A 12,905-nucleotide genomic window follows, 5' to 3' on the forward strand; every position below is an offset into this window, starting at 1 on the left:
GTATTTGAGTTCTGATGTCAACAGTTGGCGTGCTTTCCACTTCAGGCTTCCATTCCTAGGATTCTTTTGTTTTTGCAGAAGGGTTTGCAAAAGGGATTAGCTTTGAACCCTCTTTTAAGGTGCAAATGGTTATTCTGTCTTGTTACAGAGGTAAGCTACAGAGATCTTTCATAGCTTTGTATCCAGTTATGGTCAGATTTTTTAAGGGAATTCAGCATTTGCATCCTCCAATGCAGCCATGATCGTGCCAAGTTTAGTCTTGCAAGCCTTCTTTTGAGCCTTTTAAAGGAGATATCTTAGGAGGACCTCACTCTTTAGGAGATCCTCACTTTTTCTGTTGGCTATCTGTTCAGCGGGATGTATTTTGGAGTTGCAGGCATTAGTGTGAATAGACCCTTCAATTTAGGGAGAGTGGAGTCTCTATTCATACGGTACCGTCCTTTTTCTCCAAAATAGTTGCTGCTTTACATTTGAGTCTAGTCGATTGACTTGCCGGCTTTTTGGAAACCATGGTTAGGTTCCGCAGGACAGGCACAGGAGCTTCATCTTTTGGATTTGCATAGGACTCTCCTGAGATATATGAAAGTTACGAATGCATTTTGGAGTTTGGACCATCTTTTTATGGTGCTCAGTGGTCAGACGATAGAACAGACAGTGTCTAAGGCATCTATTGCTAAAAGGATCAAGGAGACTATTGCGTCAGCTTACATTTGCAGGGGATATGGGTGCCCGTATATCTAAGGGCTCGTCTTTCTAGGTTTCAAGATGCATCTTGGACTGAGTGTCAGTTGGTTTTGCCACAGGAGAAAAAAAACAATTGATACTCAGTGACTTGGACCTCTTTGTATTCATTTGACAAATATAACTGTTACGCTTGGGCTCCGGTCAGGAGTCGTGAACACCACCCAGGTGGAGAGAGACAGGAAGCTAGAAACAGTGTCTGGTTCCAGGCTGGGTCAGGGCAGGCAGCAAGTAGCAGAGTCTGGGTTCAGGCTGGGTCAGGGCAGGCGGCAAGTAGCAGTGTCTAAGTTCAGGCTGGGTCAGGGCAGGCGGCAAGTAGCAGTGTCAGGGTCCAGGCTGGGTCAGGGCACAGTAAGCAGGGCAAGGCAGGTCAGAAGGCCCGTAGGCCACACACACACACAGAAGGCCCGTAGGCCACACACCAATAGCGGGGCAAGGCAGGTCAGAAGGCCCGTAGGCCACACACACACAGAAGGCCTGTAGGCCACACACCATAAGCGGGGCAAGGCAGGTCAGAAGGCCCGTAGGCCACACACACACAGAAGGCCCGTAGGCCACACACCATAAGCGGGGCAAGGCAGGTCAGAAGGCCCGTAGGCCACACACACACAGAAGGCCCGTAGGCCACACACCATAAGCGGGGCAAGGCAGGTCAGAAGGCCCGTAGGCCACACACACACAGAAGGCCCGTAGGCCAGGTATGGAAAGCAAGGAAGAAGGCCCGAAGGTCGCGCAAGGCAAGGCAAGGCCCGAAGGCCGCGCAAGGCAAGGCAAGGCCCGGCAAGGAAAGGCCCGAAGGCCACGCAAGGCAGGCTAGAGCAGGGAGCCCAGGTGAGCTCGATGCCGAAGCACCGAGGGAACTGTCAGGCAGGGTTATAAGGGAAAGCCCAGACCATAGAGTGGACAGGGGAGATGGACCGGGCCTGTCAGAAGAGCCAGCACTAGAGGGACCCCTGGTGGTGAGGCGGTTGCACAGCAGCCACAGCCGTAACAATAACAGGTTGGATGTTTGAACCCGAGATGACAAGTCATTTGGGGCAGGCATTTTGTGAGCATGTATTTCATGTTCCCACCCAGTTTGAGAGGGCTTGGTTACATCCCATTCATTTGGACTGGTCTGCTGGATGAAAAAGAAGGAAAAATTGGTTCTTACCTGCTTTCTTTCCTTGAGTCTTACCAGACCAGTCCAGAATCTTGCTCTTTCAGTCTGAAAATGCTCTTCTGTATATGATTATGCCTTCTCAGAGGAATGGTTACAAGATGAATTTTGGGGTTCACCGATATTTGAGATTCCCCTGCTCCAATAAAAGAAGTGGAGTTAGATTTTAGCCACTTTGTATATAGTTTTACTGGGAGACGGCAGGTTGCCAGTGCCTTAAGTACCAAGTATAGAATAAAGCTTTTGTTCTGTCTCCATCTACTGGTAGGGTAGAAAACCCTCTGCGTCTAGACTAGTCTGGAAGGACTCAAGGAAAGAAAATTAGCAGGTAAGAACTAATTTTTCCTTTGAGATGATACAATAATCTTTTTTTAAGAATATATTTTTTGACATAGTCTTTTATATAGTCTGATTTGGAATTTTAGTAACATACTTAAATGATGACAGATAAAGACCCCCAAGGTTCATCCATTCTGCCCAGCCAAAAGTTGAGGGTTTTAACTGCTGCTCCATGCAGCTTATCACCATGCAGAAATGTGACACCTAAAGTTACTACAGTGCAGTGGTTGTTTTACTTTATGGGCTGTACAACTGAGTTCATTATAAACTGGACGATAAAAATAACTTTTTTGAAATTACAATATATTTATAACTGCCTTTTCCGGATTAATTTCCCTTCATTTCCTCCCCCCCCCCCCCCCCAACCCACAAATTATGTATTTTAAAAAGACACCACTAAGTGTGCTGCAGTTCACAATTTATTGCCTCACTTTGGTTAAATATCTTATCTTAACATCAGATGTGTTAAAAATGCAGTACATGAGGTCATTGGATAAAACTGTCAGATTCCTGGATTAGATCTTTAGCTCTCTGGGCCAGCCAGGGCTGGGGATGCTGCAGAGAAGACACACTGAGACCCTGGAGGGGAGGGATTCCCAGTCATCATGGAACCTTCCGGCACGATTTGGAGCCCAGAATGGCACTGTTCCGGAAGGAATCCTAGAACATGGTTCCTGGCTGAGGACTGACACTGCAGTGACTTGGCTAATTGAGTTGGAAAGGAGATAAAAAAAAAAATAAGGTAAAAATCCCTAGGTAACTACAAATGAAGGGCAACATGACATTGGATCTCTGCTTTGGTTATGATTTGAGTTGGAACCCCAGAGGAACAGGAAGAGACTGCTTCCCCCCCCCCCCAAAAAAAAAAAAGCATTCCCACTTTCAATCAAAATTCTCTTTTCTCAATCTGGGTCCTGGGATTCACTGAGACTAGTACTGCTTTCATAGCCCCAAAGGAGAGGAAGATGCAGTCCTTGCCCAAAGACGACACTTGGTGGTGGGATGCAGTTCCCATGATCTGTAGCATTCTGGAAGGAGATTGGGTGCATGGCCCTCAGTCCAGGTCCATTGCTGCAATGACCAGACTTTGTATTTTGGTGGGGATATAAATAGGGTAAAAATCCCCTCAGAGTTGTGAATATAAGTTCCTAGTGCCAGGGTCCCAGCCTTGTTTCTGATTGAATTAGAAACCCAAAGGAGCAAGAGGAAACTTAGGTCAAACCCCCCCCTGGAAAATTGTCTGGTTCCAGACTATTTATTATAAAGTTAGATTACTGTATATGCTTGCACAGTGAATAAAGCATTGGTTCTCCATCATTAATCATCTCTTGGTGGTCACTGAAACACTTTTTTGATTGCACGGTGCTGGTGGAATCTGTTTTCTGGCAGCTGTTGGTCACTATATCTCTGCCACACGGCTGGATGCCAGGTTGACTTAGCACTGGAAAAATCTCCATTGAATTGTAGGAACACATTTTCAGTTCTTTTCGCTCTACATACCATTTTTCTGTTTTAAGATTCATCTTGCTCCTTCCAGGGCTCGAGCTATTCGCTATCGGCAGGATAACGATGAACCCGTTGGCGGCTTTTTCTCACAGATCGGACAGCTGTACATGGTGCACCACCTCTGGGGTACATTATAATCCTTTTGGCTTTTATATATTATCCTAAGCCACATAAAATTAAATACTTCCCCTAGAGAGTTTATAAGCTACAGCACTGGGAGTTGGTGACTTGCCCAAGGTCATGGGAAGTGTCTCTGGCAGAAGCAGGATTTGAACTCAGGTCTTCCGGTTCTCACCCTGTTGTTCCAACCATTAGATCACCTGCTCTCCCATAGTCTCACTTAGTTTTGGCTGGGTATGTGTTACATGGTCTTGCAGATATTGGAAAAGATTTTAACAGCCTCATCCATTGTGTGATGTTTGAATGTTATGATTGCATCATATTTCCACTTTATGTTCTAATAGTTGGAAGGGATGTTAATGGTGGTGGTGTGTTTTTGGTTTGTTTTTTTTTTGTTCAATCTTCTTCCCATCTGATATCCAAAGTAGATTTCTAGCCCTGGCCTCATCCTACAAGCCCAGTCATCCTCCTGATTTATCAGGTTATTTGATTGCAACTTATGGGCTCCATTTTAATAGCAACAATTGTTTAATTTTCCAGTAACGTTTTGGGATGGAATCTGTGTGTAACAAATTATTATGAATAAAAGAGAACCCAAAGTACTTAGCTGTTATTTAAGGCACTATAGCAATTATAGATGAGTAAATAGAGTGCTAACAAGCATTTTATGTTTTAGTATGTAGCATTTAAAATCAAAGTATGTAGAAGAGCAATGCACCTATTGGAATATAGAAATCAACTGTAATTGTATCAATGGAATATATAGCAATGCAAAATGTTATAATTCTGAAAAGGTTATCCAAGGAACTACTAATAACTACCAATTCCCTGTACGTACCCAGATCAGTCATACTCTTGGGCTTTGCATCCCTGAGTGCCATCTGCAGTTCCTCATGTCTGTAGCAGATAGTAGATGGTGCAAATCCTGCAGTTCTGCAGTCAGGAGATCAGATTTAGGGTTATGCGCCTTCCTCCCAAGGGGTTGTTGGGTCTTGTGGGGGGACCATCCCTGTTGGGTGAGGTGGCCAAGCTGAGAGGGTTGGTGACCCTTTTGTATGCTCGATTCTTGCGCCAGTGGGGTGTAAATCTGGTGGTCTAGATCCCTCCCCTTCACGAAGCTGCTGAGGTGGCTACAGGCTCAGGATAGCTGGTGTTCTAGCTGTCCCTTTTTCGTTTTGGACAACTCTGTGTTCCAGCCTAGGATTTGTGGATAAAGTATTGTTAAAAAAAAAAAAAAAAAAAAGGTCAGTTTTTTCCGCAAGGAGGAGTTAGGGCTGTTGATTCCTCAGGTTTTGGAGGAGCTCGGGGGTCAAGGTTCTGCAGGAGGACTCTGATCTGGAAGAGGCTGATCAGGTCCTGGATGGGCTGCGGGGTTCAGCGAAAGCCTTCCCTTATAAGTCGGTGAAAAAGCTAGTGGATTGGGAGTGGGGTACTTCTGAAGCCGGTTTTGAGGGTAGGGCTATGGTGAAGCTTTATCCTTTGCTGGAGCAGACGGACCTTTTCTCCCTTCCTAAGGTTAATGCAGCAGTATTGGCTGTTACCAAGAAGACGACACTTCCGGTTGCGGGGTCTGCGGCGTTAAGATGTTCAGTATCGTAAGTTGGAGGGGCATCTCAAGAGGATTTTTGATGTCAGCTTTGAGTTTACTGGCGGCCATTTGTTCCAGTTTTATGCAGCGGGCTTGTCTGCTTTGGGTGCAGCAGCTCCAGGATTCCAAGTCAAAGCCTGGCGAGGAAGCAATTAAGGCTGAGCGCTTAGAGGCAGCAGTGGCTTATGGGGTGGATGCTCTTTCTCCCCCAGTTCTAGCAACCCTGTTATATTGTAACTTTATTGTTTCTTATGCACTTGTTATATGTACTAAGTTACTGCACCCCTTTGTAAACCGGCATGATATGATTGTATCATGAATACTGGTATAAAAAAGCTCTAAATAAAATAAAATAAATAAAATATGACTTGGTAAGGACCTCGGATTATGGTGTCGGCGGTATCGGCCAGGAGGTTGTTTGCGTAATTGGTTAGTGGATGTGTCTGTCTCAGTTGGGGTCTCTGCCTTTCAAAGGCTAACTCTTGTTTGGTGAGGACCTGGAGCAGTTGATGAATTTGGGCAAAAATAAAGTGCACAGGTTGCCTGAGGATAAGGCTAAGGACGAGGTTTTTTCAGATTTGTTCCTGTTTTCGGGACAGTAGAAGGTCTCGCCTGGCAAGAGGAACTGCAGGTCCGCAAAAGTAATTCTCTCTCCACGGCCACTCTTGGGGGCAGTCCTTTCGAGGAGGTCAGAGACCCTTCTGGGATGTCACAAGTGGTAGCATAGCTAGGACTAAGCCTCGCAATGAGGCGAGGCTGGTCCACTCCGTCGTTCCTGTTGTAGGAGGTCGCTTGGCGCGGTTTAACGGGGAGCAGGCCAAAATTACCAAGGATAAGTGGTTTCTCATTGTAGTGAGAGACTGCTACATGTTAGAATTTGCTCGGCCCATCCAAGATTTGTTTCTAGTTTCCCCTTGTGGACCATTAGACAAGCAACTGGTCATGGTTCTGGGCTAGCATTTTCAGTTTCAAGCTCTTTCCTTTGGTTTGGCCACGGCACCACATACTTTCACCAAGGTGATGGTAGTAGTGGCGGTGACTTTGCATCTGGTGCACACTTATCTAGACGATTGGCTTATCAGGGCAAAGTAGGAGTACCTTTGTCGTCAGGTGGTGTGAAGGTGATCAACACACTCAAGTCATTCGGCGAGGAGTCACTTGGTTCCGTCGTAGACCCTAGAATATCTAGGAGCTCTGTTTGAACCATGAAGGGCAAGGTGTTTCTCATGGAGGAGCATGTTCTGAAGTTGCAGGAAGCAAATATGTTGATTGTTGGAGTTGCCAATGTCCAAGGTCTGGAATTATTTGCAGGTTCTGGACTCAGTGGCTTCGACCCTGGAGTTAGTGCCATGGACATTCGCACATATGAGGCCCTTGCAGAGAGCTCTGTTGTCTTGATGGAATCTGCTCTCAAGAGGAGTTTCACTTTCCCTTGCCGCTTGAGGGCGTTGGCAGGGATAGTCTATCTTGATGGCTTCTGAGTTCCAATCTGGCTCGTGGTGTGGAGCTGGATGTTCCGGATTGGGTGATCCTTACTACCGATGCCAGTCTGTCTGGTTGGGGTGCGGTTTGTCAGCAGCATTCAACTCAAGGCTGCTGGTCCATGTCAGAGGCTTCCTGGTCTATCAGTCGCTTAGAGACCAGAGTGGTACGTTTAGCGTTACTTGCCTTTTTGCAGTTGATCAAAGGTCGGTTGGTGAGGGTCCTGTCGGACAATGCAACGACTGTCGCCTACATCAATTGGCAGGAAAGGAACTAAGAGTCAGGCAGTGGCTCAAGAGGGCAAGAATTGATTCTTTGGGCGGAGTGCCACCTGGAGAGGATAGTGGTGTTGCACATCGCAGGGGTCGAAAAAGTGCAAGCAGATATTTTGTTGCAAATTGCTAGATCCGGGAGTGTGGGAGCTGCCAGAGAAGGTGATACAGCTCATCCGCGAGTTGTGGGGCTGGCCCCAGGTGGATCTAATGGCATCTCGTTAGAATGCCAAGGTGGCTCCCTTTTTCAGTCGAAGGAGAGAGCACAGGGCTCAGAGCATCGATGCTCTGGTGGTGCCTTGGGAAGTTCTGCTTTACATTTTTCTTCCTTGGCTTCTAGTGGGCAAAGTGTTTTGGCGAATTGAGAGACATCCGGGTGAAGACGTTTTGGTGGCTCTGGAGTAGCCATGTTGGCTGTGGTTCGCAGATCTAATCAACTTGGTTGTGGACAGTCCACTGCGCTTTGATTATCTGGCGGCCTTCTTTGTCAGGGCCCCATATTTTCAAACCAGGCTTACTTTTGTCGAGCGGCTTGGCTTTTGAGATGCAGCGATTGAGATGCAGAGGGTACCCTGAAGCGGTTATTGCTATGTTGTTCCAGGCCAGGAGAAAGTCTACTTCTTTCGTATGTGAGATTCTGGAAGGTGTTTGAATCCTGGTGTATCAGTAATGGGGTACAAGCTCTAGAATCTAAGGTGTCTCATATTTTGTCCTTTCTTCAAGAAGGTCTGGTCAAGGGTTTGGCATTGAATTCTCTGAAGGTCCAGGTGGCTGCTCTTGGTTGTCTTTGGGAGAAAGTAGAGGGTTCCTCTCTCTCCACTCATCTGGATGTGGTTCAGTTTCTCTGGGGGGGGGCAAAGAATTTGCATTTGCCGGTAAGGAAAGTTTGTCTGTGCTGGAAGCTTAATCTTGTCATCGGAGGTTTATGTGAGGCTCCATTCGAACCGCTCAGGAGAGCAACTCTTAAAGATTTGACTCTTAAGGTCGTTTTCCTATTGGCCATATATTCCACTAGGAGGATGTTGGAGTTACAGGCTTTGTCTTGCCATGATCCATTCCTGCAGATTTTGTACTCGGGAGTGTCACTGCGGATGGTTCTTTCCTTTTTGCTTAAGATGGTATCTGTGTTTCTTGTGAATCAGACAATGAAGTTTCCAACTTTTCCTGTGTTGAATTCCTCTGCTCCTCGTGTGGAGAGCGTTGTTGCGATATCTTAAGGTAACGAATTACTTTCAGAGGTCTGATCACCTCTTTGTTTTGTGGAGCGGCTCGAAAAGAGGTTCTCAGGCATCTAAGGCTACTATTGTGCGGTAGCTCAAGGAGGCCATTGGTTCGATGTATATAGAGAAGGGTCTTCCTGTTCCTGTAGGTTTTTGAGCCCATTCTATACGCTCTAAGGCAGCCTCCTGGGCAGAGGCTCAGCTGGTTTCACCACAGGAAGTTTGCAGGGCAGCGACTTGAAAGTTGCTGCATAATTTAGCATGGCACTATCGTTTGCATATGGAGGATTTGGAGTCCCTGTCCTTTGCGATAGTGTTTTGCGAGCGGGATTACAGGTCTACCCTAAATAGGGGGCTTTGGTACATCTCAGGAGTCTGGACTGATCTGGGTCCACAGAGGGAAAGGAAAACTGGTTCTTACTGATAATTTTCGTTCCTGTAGTACCACAGATCAGTCCAGAACCCGCCCGATGTGTTGAGGAGGAGAGTCATCTGCTCATTCTAGGTTCTTGGTATGGAATGCAGACTTATTTAAAAAAAAAAAAAAAAAAAAGTTAATGAGAAATTGTAAGTTGGTTTATTGTTTGCTGTTTTAAGCTTGGGTACAGATCAATACTGAGGAACTGCAGGTGGCAAACAGGGTTATGTAGCAGTATCAATTTAAACTTTCTCTGTTTCCATCTGCTGGCAGGGATGCAAAATCCAGGAGTCTGGATTGATCTGTGGTACTACAGGAACAAAAATTAGCAGGTAAGAACCAATTTTTCTTTTTCAGACATTTGTTTGGATTTTCCTTAAAATGTATAGGGAACAGTAAGACACTGAGCCAGAGAGAGATTTCTCTCTCCATGTTGACAGTGAAAATGCTCAAAATCTCTGCTCCTGCCTCCTAACTTTGCTGATTGTAATATTGAGATTCGGCATTAGTCATATTAAGCCCATTAAAAGCTTATCTGAGCCTCAGTAAAGCAGAATTTGGAATGAATAGCAATATCTACTTGGTATCAAAATAAGTTATCTGTTTTTTAATTTAGTGTTTTTTTTTCTGTATATCTCACAAGCTTATAAAGACCTGCAGAGCAGGGATGATACCAGGAATGCAGCATGGCAGAAAGATGGCTGGGATGAATGTGTATATTATACAGGTAATCTATAGGCAGAAATCAAACAGTCTTGTAATCTGTGTTCTACAAGGTGTTTTATGCACAGATAAACCCTGAGTTCTTGAGCGTAATTTTCCCTGTTGGGAGTGCATCCCACACCTGAGATTTCTCTCTGGTTAGGGGCTGTCTGTTTTTGAACTGCTATATACAAAATATGCTACTTATGGCTCATTAGTTTTTTGCCCCAGTCACTTTCCCTATTTTTCTACCTCTTACATTCCCCAATACTGGCTAAGGCAAACCAAATGCTCTTTACTGACCATTCAGCACCACTCCAAAACCAGCAGGGGTTCTTCTGCACCATCAGACCATTTTCCCTCTCCCTTCCCTAAGCAGGGCACAAATTCTTAAGTGATATACTTTTCTATGGGCTGCATAGTTGTCTGACACTTCTTGTAGTTTCCAGTGCTTCAGAGTGATTTGTCTTGGCAGAATTGCAACAATAATATTATGGAAAATAGAAACCCTCCAAATGTTCATATTTTTGATGCAGCAGATAATTAAACCATGAAGCTGCCAATAGTTTAAATTCTAGTAAACGTTGAAGGGGTGGAATTTTGATAAGTGGAACACCAGGAAATTAGTTTCACTTTGCCAGCTGAATGACACTACTGAAGAATTCTGAATTCAAGAGAGCTCCTGTTCAGGGGGTTGATCTTTTTGGGGTTTTTTTTCCCTGCTGCTGAGATGTTCCCTTCAATAGAGATGAAATAAGATTTAACTGTACTCGTGTTTTGTGTGTTTACTCTTTATTTTTCAGTGCCTCTTATTCAGGAAATGGAATCCAGAATCATGATCCCTCTGAAGATTTCTCCCCTTCAATGAACTGTGGAGCTGCACCTGTCCAGAAGAGTGATGAGGATTTATCCTTAATTTGGGATGCTTAGTACTGAATATCATAGAAAAGAGAAGCCTATATGTTTAAAGCTTCCTTTTTTCAAAGTTCAGAATCACAATTATGCTTGTAGAAATCTATCATAACAAGAAAAGAAGTGCTGCTTTGGGGTTGTCACATGGTGTCTACAAACAAATTTAAAAATATAATGCAGTCTATCATGGACAGACTGTCAGATTTTGTTTTCGCAAAAGGAAAACTGACTTCTACTTTCTACTTTAGAATATTCAGCTGTGGTACAGAATGTATTAGAAGCAATCATGGTCCAACCTTGTGCTGTCTGTGAGATGAATAAACAGGTTGCTAGTACATGCCATGGCAGTTTGGTATTTTGTGTATTTGTGACAGTTTCTTATAAGAATCAAACCAGTATTTTTATTTAAAAAATGTGCGATCTGCATAATCCACAGAGGGTGTTCAAAGCAGATATCAATCGGTGCAGACGTTAATACTGTGACGGACCAACAGAAACAATTGTTCAGATCAACAGGGTTTCTTAATGCTAAAAGAAATAGTATGGTGAGCCTTTGAACTGCAGTGAATGCAAGTATGATGCAGTGGGCCTGCTTATGCTGGATTCAGAAGACTGGCGCAGGCGACTATCAGGACAATCAGTCCCACCCAATCGGCTCGGCTGGAGTGGCCTATGTGGCTGATAAACTACAATTTGGTGCATACTTCTGCCAGGAGTATGGCCCTAGCGGTGGCAGCACGCTGGCTTCTTTGATTACACACAGGTCAATACAGTAAAGTGCGGCCGCGGTTACCCTGTTTCTAACCCGCCTTTTACTCACAATTTGGCCGCATTAGCCCAACCCGCGATTCACTATCCCCTTTAACCCATTCTTACCGCCTCTTTAAATCAACGAGTAACCCCTTCCGCCCGCGGCATGTATATGAGATGTAAACGATCGGATTAGCTATTCCCCCCCCCCCCCCCCCCCCATTCAGTAATGCGCGCCCCGACTATCGCCTTTTTAACCTGCAGTTTAGCCGCGCGTTTAACCTGCTAATTTACCGCCTACCCCTACCCCTGCGTTAGAGGCAGGGGTAAGGGTAGAAGGCAAACTTTCCCCCAAAAGGAAACCTAAAATCCCCTCCTCCCGAAGCGACTCGACATGTTACCAACTTACTTTTTGTTGCTTTTTCAGCCCTTTCAGCCTTCTCTGCCGTCCTCTGGAGGGGGCAGCCGGCGGCGAAAGCGGCTTCAGCGGTCCCCGCGCAGGTCCCGGTTCTCCTGGCTCAGCCGCTCCAGCTGCACCTCCAGCTCCTTGATGCGCCGCCGCTGCGTCTCCAATAACTTCTGCTGGCTCTCGATGTTGTTTAGCTCCAGCAGGTACTCCACGGCGCGGTTTGGGCTCTCAGCTCCAATGGCTAGAGCCAGCGAAGCGCATGATGTCACGGCGCGAGCGAAGCGTACTTTCATTGGCTTGAGCGCCCAAATGGACGGGCGCTCAAGCCAATGATGACGTCATGCGCTTCGGAGCCGAGAGCCCGAACCACGCCGTGGAGTACCTGCAGGAGCTGAACAACATCATCGAGAGCCAGCAGAAGTTATTGGAGACGCAGCGGCGGTGCATCAAGGAGCTGGAGGTTCAGCTGGAGCGACTGAGCCAGGATAACCGGGACCTGCGCGGGGACTGCTGGAAGCCGCTTTCGCCGCCGGCTGCCCCCTCCGGAGGACAGCAGAGAAGGCTGAAAAAAGCAACAAAAAGTAAGTTGGTACATGTCGAGTCACTTCGGGAGGAGGGGATTTTAGGTTTTCTTGGGTTAAAGTTGGGATCCACTTCCTGGTGCCTTGAAATGACATTTGAAATGACAGGTACCAGCGCACCCAGGATACTGTATAGGCGCTGTATAAAGCGCCTATACAGTAAAATGGGTTGCGCGGGCCTAACGCTTCACGGACGCTTCTTGGACGCGGCTTGCATTTGCAAGCTATTTAAATACAGTATCGAGCGGTAGGTGAACCGGACTGTGCGTGCGGCAAGCGCGGGTGCGCCCGGCACTAATGCAGCTCTTCCTATCGCTCCTTACTGTATCGGCCCGACAATTGGTTGGTGGACATGTCTTCCAAGGCCCAGCTGTGCTATGTCCCTTTATAAGGGGAAATTGCTATTCCCTGTACATACCCGGATCAGTCCAGACCATGGGTTATGCCTCCCAACAGGTGGAGACAGAGAAAAATTTGAAAGGCTCCCTCATTTAACCTGGTGTACCTCCTGCATCTCTTCAGTATTTCTCTGTCTCCAGCAGATGGAGGTGGTGCAAACCCTGCAGTCTTGCCCTGTTTCTGGGGTGTAGGCTATCCCTTGAAATAACTAAGAGTGAACTAGCTATATAAAGTTTTGAATCAAGCAAGTTAAAAAAAAAAAAAAAAATTTCTTCTGCAGCAGGGAGTTTCCCCAATCCTCCCAGAG

At 46.1% G+C, this 12,905-nt stretch overlaps 1 protein-coding gene across 1 annotated transcript in view; it reads left to right on the top strand.

The window, feature by feature from the left end:
- The window catches only part of NIPSNAP2 (nipsnap homolog 2), a 39,071-nt gene extending 28,272 nt beyond the window's left edge, over positions 1-10,799 (top strand). The window contains exons 8-10 of the mRNA XM_029612273.1: positions 3,777-3,871; positions 9,489-9,572; positions 10,351-10,799. Of these exons, the coding sequence (XP_029468133.1) occupies positions 3,777-3,871; positions 9,489-9,572; positions 10,351-10,415 (244 nt within the window). The 3' untranslated portion in view covers positions 10,416-10,799. The remainder of the gene's footprint in view (positions 1-3,776; positions 3,872-9,488; positions 9,573-10,350) is intronic.
- The last annotated feature ends 2,106 nt before the right edge of the window (positions 10,800-12,905 follow it).

Source organism: Rhinatrema bivittatum, chromosome 8 (assembly GCF_901001135.1).
Source record: "Rhinatrema bivittatum chromosome 8, aRhiBiv1.1, whole genome shotgun sequence".
NCBI classification, from domain to species: Eukaryota; Metazoa; Chordata; class Amphibia; order Gymnophiona; family Rhinatrematidae; genus Rhinatrema; species Rhinatrema bivittatum.